The sequence below is a fragment of the Mesitornis unicolor genome, unplaced genomic scaffold (assembly GCF_000695765.1).
Source record: "Mesitornis unicolor isolate BGI_N332 unplaced genomic scaffold, ASM69576v1 scaffold38694, whole genome shotgun sequence".
Classification (NCBI taxonomy): domain Eukaryota; kingdom Metazoa; phylum Chordata; class Aves; order Mesitornithiformes; family Mesitornithidae; genus Mesitornis; species Mesitornis unicolor.
The window spans coordinates 1-7,091 of NW_010180082.1; the positions used below are offsets into that span (position 1 = coordinate 1).

Genomic DNA, 7,091 nt, shown 5'->3' on the forward strand with positions numbered 1-7,091 from the left:
CCTTGGCCGGGAGCGGGGAAGGCGGTAGCAGCGTCCTGGGGAGCAGTTGGCAGAGGAGCGCGGCTGATCGGGGCTAAAGAGTGGGGCCCTGGCTGCACCAGCCGCCCGCTGAGGTGAGGGGAGGTGTTCTGATCATTTCAGCCGTGTGTTAAAGGCTTATATTGGCAGCCTCTGTGTGCTGGCCTTGCGTGTTGTAGCCCGCCTAGGGAAGGGTCTCAGGTATGCGTTTATTAAGGAGGAGAGAGTTTGGTATTAGTAATAGAAAGTTTCACGTTATTCCGATGCTATCCATTTGCCGCTGAAACCTCTGAAAAGACTTAACTAGAAACTGGATTAAGTGTTAAGGCCTGAGGTCGCCTGCGAGCTCAGCTGGTAAATCCCTGGAAAAGCACGGTGGGTGCTCAGGACACGTTTCAAGGCTTTAAGTACATTATGAAGTTACTGGGGGCTGAAAACGCAAAAATATTTACATTGAAGAATATATTAAAATTGTCTGGGGAGGATTAGTAACATCCCGTAAAATTAAGAGCTCAAATAATGCAATGGGTGGCAATAAAGTATATTATAATGACCAAAATAAAATGACAGACTAGGCACATTGCTAGGTAGCAGTGACGTAAAAATATTATTTTAATATTTTTAAATATTAAGAAGGCCGTTGAGAATAGAAAGAGAGTTGTTCTTTGAGTAATAAAGTTCACACAGAAATGCTCTTTAAGCTTTTGTGAGTTGCCTGGGTTTTGTAAACATCCAGGTAGCTTAGTTATCTAGATGTTATGTGATGTAGCAGGGGTCAAATGGAAAATGAAAGGTGGTGATGTCTGTATAAATATGAAACTTGGATGTTTTGATGAATAGTTAGCTAATTATCTAGGTACAGAGGTAGTTGACACTCAGAGTGATCATGTAAGCAGGTTTAGGCACATGGAATTACTTAAAGCTATAAAGATAATGACTGCTGCTGTGCTATATCACATGGATAACCAAGCTTAATTTTATTTGTAATTCATGGTCCAGCCTACGTAAAACTTTGTACGTACTTAACGTTACTGAAATGTTTAACTTAAAACTTTCTTGCTAAAAACCAATTATATTATAGTATCTAGGGGTAAAAAGCCAGGGAACTAGCCTAATGTAGACACTAGAAAGAAAGAAATGGTGTTGTGTATGTAGTGACTGTGATATAAACAGGCATGGTGGTTGGATCAGTTGTGCATATCCCAGGCATTGGGTTAGAGCATAACAGTCACAGTGGGGCAGGAGCTCCTCTGGTGAGAATAGTCACAGAAAATGTAATGTATCATGGGCATCTGTGCTTGGTACGTGGTGGGCCCAGACTTGCTCTGTATTAGCTGCAGTTTTCTATGTATGTGCCCGAGTAGTAGCTGAGGATTTCCTGACTTATTAAGAGGAGCCTGATACTGCTTGAGAAATTGCTTCCCTGTACCTAAAATGTGGATTGTTTCCTGTTTGTAATACTGTCTGCTGCAAATATGGGTAGTAGAGTACAGTGTACACTTCTTAAATATGCATTTTTCCTGGTATTTTTACGATGTAGTCTTTATCATGTCTGTTTGTTTAGGTTGTTCTCATTCCTGTATTGGCATTTTTTAATAGTGTGATCATTCTTCAGTCTGTTTTTACTTCACGTGTTTTAATACTGCAGTCTTCAGTTTATAACAGTTTTCAATGCCAGAAGAACAAAGTCAAACTCTAATGGCAGTTGAAGAACTTCAAGGCATAATACGAAGATGCGTAAGTAGTTTTCTTTCCGTAAAAGTAGTGTAAGTAGTGTGTGTTTCTCTTTGTATGTTATAATTAAAACTAGAATGACCCCAAAACACAATACAATTGTTAGCAGAATGCCTCATTGGGCAGCTAAGTTCAGCCTCCATGTTTCATTGACTTTTCTGTGGTGCTTATCCCAAGATGCTTCATAACATCTGCTTCTTGGAGAAATAAGTGTTCTTGTACTCTACTCACCTGTAGAAAATGCATCTTCCAAACAGCATGCTGCTGTTGAAACACTGCTTTGCCTCCTGCAGTAGCTCTTGGTAGCTTTTTCAATATGTGAAAGATCTTGTATAAGAAAATACAAGTTACCATGACACTACATTTAGTTTTTGAAACGAAAGCTTGGATTTTTGTATCTTTTATTTGCCTTTTATAAGTATGGAGTTGAAGATGCATGTTTTCTTTCTAGCAAATTCTGGAAGAAGCCGATTTCCAAGGAGAAGATTTTAATCTGTTTCAGGTAGCAGGTCAGAAATGCTTAGAAGATGGGTATGCAGCTCAGTTATTAGAAGTAATTCAAAATGAGAAAAATAAGGTGAGTTTAAGTGTGCACTATATATTAGTTGTGCTCTAACACACTGCTAAATAGATAAAACTTCTTATTAAAAGGGGAAAGCTACTTTCACTGTGGAGCAAGGCTGTACGTGTGACTGGGTTAAGCACACATTCTTGTGTAACTTCAGGTAGCTCACAGAAACCAAGTCATGGTAGTCTTAGCAAAACCATTAACAGCTGTTTTTCAGTGTGTTAAGCAGCGAGAAAAGAGTGGACAAAAGCATAATTAAGAGAAAGTGACAGTGTCCCTCTTTTGCAGGACAGGATCTCAGATGGTGTATGAGGCCTGGCTGCATGGAGTTTATTTTCTTCATGGCAGCCCATATGGTGTTGTGTTTTAGATTTATTACCAAAACAGTGTTGATAACAGACCAGTTTTTCAGCTATTGCTGAACAGTGCTTGCATAGTACCAAGTCCTTCTCCATTTCTCACTGCCCCTTCAGTAAGCAGGGAAGCTGGGAGGGGACACAGCTGGGACAGCTGGCCTGACCTGACGAAGGAAATGTTCCATGCCATGTAACATCATGCTCAGCAATAAAAACACACGGGCATGGGGACCTGTTCCAGAGTAGATGTTGCTTGGAGTCTGGCTGGGCATTGGTCTGCTGATGGGAGTTGGTTTGTGTCACTCCTACCTTCCCCTTTTGTCCTTCACTTATTAAATTGTCCTTATCTTGAGCCATGAGTTATTCTCTGTTTTGCTTTTCTGATTCTCTTTCCCCATCCCACTGGGATGAGAGTGAACAGCCAGCTGGTAGGTGCTTAGTTGCTGTCCAGGGTCAACCCACCACAGATGGATATAATAATATGGGCCAAAACTATAAGAGCCAACTCAGCTGATGCTAATGTCTGTAGGCACTCTGGGGAGCTGGGAGAATATACTCATTTGTGCACAGATATATAGGAAGTTCTGTTCTGGGGTTAGAAAATGCCCAGTTTTTGATTATTCTCTGAAAATCTGGTTTTTTAGGTTATCATCAAGAATATGGGTTGGAATCTCATCTCTCCTCTTGTCAGATGTATTTTCATGTATGAACAGGAAGATGATAAGCGAGAACACTGCCTGAAGATACTAGAGCAGTTGGCACAGGTGTGTTTTTGAAAATATATGGTTATACTACAATAATTAGAGGGAAGGGAGAGGTCTTCGTTTTCCCTCTGATTTCCAAAACAGGACATGATTACTTCTGGGTTCTTCTGTCGACTTCCCATAACTTTAAAATTCAATGGGCCAGTTTCATCTGAAGCAGACACAGGCTTAGTGCTCTCAGAGACAATCAACCTCTTACGAATCTTGTGAAATTAGTAACTAGGCGCAACAAAAAGACATGGCATTACTCAGAAGAAAAAGGCAGATAGAACTCATAAAGTTTTTGATAGCTGACTGCTGCAGTCAGAGCAGCCACAGCAATACTGCCTCTTGCCTACTGAGATACGGTGTGACGACGAGTACCTGATGTTTCTGATGGAGTAGCAGGGGAAAAAAGTTTTAATCTGCAGAACGCTTTCATTCATGTGCTTAAAAAAAAACTTGCAAACTCCATATCTTGAGTTAAATTCACCCTGAAGTTTGTTGGTTTTTTTATCTCCGCTCTTAAGGATTACTTTGCTAACATACTGTGGGGTTTGAATAGACCTTAGGAATCAAGTTTAGGGTCATTATTTATTATTATTTGTTTTCAGCTTACATGAAAATGTAGACACGCATACATGCTACAGAAGATGTTTGTAGGGAAGTACTTGCTGTTTCATATTTCTTTTCTTAAAGATCATCTTGGATGTTGAGATGTGCTTTCTTGATATTCAAGAGCTTCTGTATTGAAGTTTGCTTGGGATGAATTTTTTAGCTTATGACCATGGCGATTAAAAAATAGGCTTTGTTCCTCTCCTGCAGCTGTGCAATCCAAAGGAACTTTTTTTGGGCTTACTGGAGCAAATTGAGCAGGCCTCTGGAGAGCAAGTATGCCAAACTGTCATGTTACTCCTGCAGCCTTTGCAGACAGGTAGGAGGCACTTTCTCATGTGACTTCTGAATTAAATAATTTTCGCATTTATTTATGAAATTAGTTCTTTGCTGGAATAGTTTCAGAATATGTCTGGCCTGACAGGCTTTACAGTCTATTATGTTATACAAAATAACACAAGGTATCATTTTCATGCTTATATTGGCCTGTTAGGAAAAGATTTTAGATGGGATTAATAGCATCAGTTGAAAAAGCAATACTCGACTGTTTTTCATCACTTACAAGAATGTGGTCCTGTGACAGTTATATTTAGAGGTGTAAACCATTCATACTGTTGTTACAGAAGTAGAGAATTACATGGATTTGTGAATTTCTTCATTATTTAACTTTTAAAACGTACAATTCCCTATTTTCATAGTATCAAACTTTCATTTGAAATTGAAGCAGGTTGAACTGTTTGGTTGGTGGGAGGGCACATTCTTCTGGCTGACACAGGAAAACTAAAATGTTGGTTTTGGACACCCACTAAGTAGATAACAAATAATGGTTTCTGTTTTGATACGTGAGATGAAATCAAGTGTCTTTTATCAAGTTTAGGTCTGGCTGTAGTAGTCTCCGAGATGTTACTGAATTATGTTAGAATTGAACAAGAGAAGCATTTTGGCCATTAAAGTATGTGGTTTTTTGGCTAGCCAGTCTGCAGTCACCCTGCACTGAGTGAAGTTTACATGGGGAGCCACTCGTGCTGCTTCCTCAGTCTGGGAAGCCCCTCTGTTGGTCCTGCTGTGGAGCATCCAACTGTTCTGAGCTGCTTCAGGTAGAGTCAGATGTCAGCAGAAAGGTTGGGCCATTGCCTTTGGTTTTGCCAAGCACAGGAGGAGTCAAGCAATGAAGCAAGGATAAATCAGATTTCCAGGTCAGATAAATGAATATTATTTCACTTAGACTGGTTCTACAGAGACAGATTTTTTTTTTACTTTTTTTTTTCAGTCCTCATCATGGTGCTACAGAGAAAGGAAGAATGCTTTGAAATGCATGACTGCTTTAATGTTAATGTCTCAAAATGTTCTCTCTCCCTCTCTCCTTCTTTCTCTTTTTCTTTCCCCTCAGTGCTTTTGAAACTTCAGAACAAGAAGGCCTACTCAGTGGGTTTGTCTTTGGCCATGATTATGAACCAGCTTACTCCCTTACCTGTACCTTATACAAAACAACAAATACAAGAAGATAAACTTGGTCTCTGTCGGTGTTGCAATGCAGTGGTGGACTTTGCTAAACCTTTTGTGAACGAAGTTGTGAAAAATATGGAAAAGTCATCAGAATACAATGACATGGAGCTGAAAGAAGAATTATTAAAATTGTGAGTGTTTTGTATTAGTGTAATATATTCCTGTAGCTTAACCAAACGAACAGTGGGCATTTATTACATAGGCAGAAAACAAATCATCTTATTAGTGTTTTATAATGCTGCCAAATTACATTAACTAATGTGGTATTTTGAAAAAGGAAAACCCTAAATATGACTGAAATATTTATGAAGTGAGAGAAGAAAGGTAACTTTTTAGTTTTTTAAATTTTTTTTAGTACAGGGAAATGGTAAAGGAATTTTAGTCTCTGTGCTGTGAAGCTCTTTTGGTGTTCTGCTTCTCCAGCTTACAACAGTGAGGATAATCATACTCTAGAGTTGAAGCCTAAAGAATGCTTCTATAGGAGATGTTCTTGTTATTTATTCTTCTTGGACTATCAGGAATAGCAGCAGCTAATACGAGTATAGACTCTATTTTTGGTCATCTATGACAACATTATAGTCTGTATTTGTGACCTTATTGGTGACTTAGTTTTACCCCTTTTTATTTCAGCTGTATGAAAAGCCTGAAATACCCATTACTGACAGCTCAGGTTGAGCAAGTTGAAGGCATTGAAGAACATCCCTTTCGGCATTTTGCAACTGAAATTATAGTAAGTGCAGTCAAAATAAATTAAGAGTGTTTGCAAAACCATTGGTCTAGTTCAGAATCACCTCTGATTTAATCACTAATCACCTAGAGCTCATTTTGCTTCCTTTATTGGTTAGCAGGGACTTACTGGGCCCTGTAAAATCATGGAGGTAAATAAGTTCTAGAACAGTTCCAGGTCCCATCTCTGCAAATTATGAATCTTGCAGACACAGTTTTGCTCCTTACAAACCAGTTTGGACTGCTCTCTGAATCTGCAGCTGCTACTTTGCTGTAACTGCTTCTTTTTCTTGGTAATGTATGAATTTATTAGAATATCTAAAGGATTGTCTTTGCTGCAGTCAAGGCAAAATCTACATGTTCCTTTTAATACGAGTGTTGCACAGAGAGAAATCTCTAATGTGCTTAGTGCAGCGCCAGCTGACTTAAAGAATATAAATTGATGCTTGACTGCTGCAGATGGTAGCTGGAAATTGTCCACTCCATGCTACCAATGCAGTTATTCTGGTTTTGAATGTTTCATGTAGCAGCTGTGTTTTATTAGAGCAAGATTATTGTGGGTATAGATAATTTTAGTTAAATTTGCAGCAAAACCAAGCCTTGTAAGGAGATAGTCATGTCCAGTCCATGTGTATGTTGGAATACACAATATGTGTATGTCTTCAAATAGGGCTGGGTGTGATTCATAAAGTAGTAGACAAGCAGACAACAGCAAATAGAGCTGTGCTTTGTTCATGTTTTGAATGTGGTGAAGAGTATTTCCTCTCTTGCACATGTCCAAATGTAGTGGCTTGACCCTAGCTGGCAGCTAAGCCCCTACTCAGT

At 39.2% G+C, this 7,091-nt stretch overlaps 1 protein-coding gene across 1 annotated transcript in view; it reads left to right on the forward strand.

Moving 5' to 3' along the window:
• Positions 1-1,689: 1,689 nt before the first annotated feature.
• GLMN (glomulin, FKBP associated protein) overlaps positions 1,690-7,091 on the forward strand; it is a gene marked incomplete at its 3' end in the record, with an annotated part of 9,700 nt that continues 4,298 nt past the window's right edge. Inside the window, exons 1-6 of the mRNA XM_010182999.1 lie at positions 1,690-1,755; positions 2,204-2,329; positions 3,321-3,440; positions 4,245-4,353; positions 5,425-5,671; positions 6,171-6,270. Coding sequence (XP_010181301.1) covers positions 1,690-1,755; positions 2,204-2,329; positions 3,321-3,440; positions 4,245-4,353; positions 5,425-5,671; positions 6,171-6,270 — 768 coding nt within the window. The remainder of the gene's footprint in view (positions 1,756-2,203; positions 2,330-3,320; positions 3,441-4,244; positions 4,354-5,424; positions 5,672-6,170; positions 6,271-7,091) is intronic.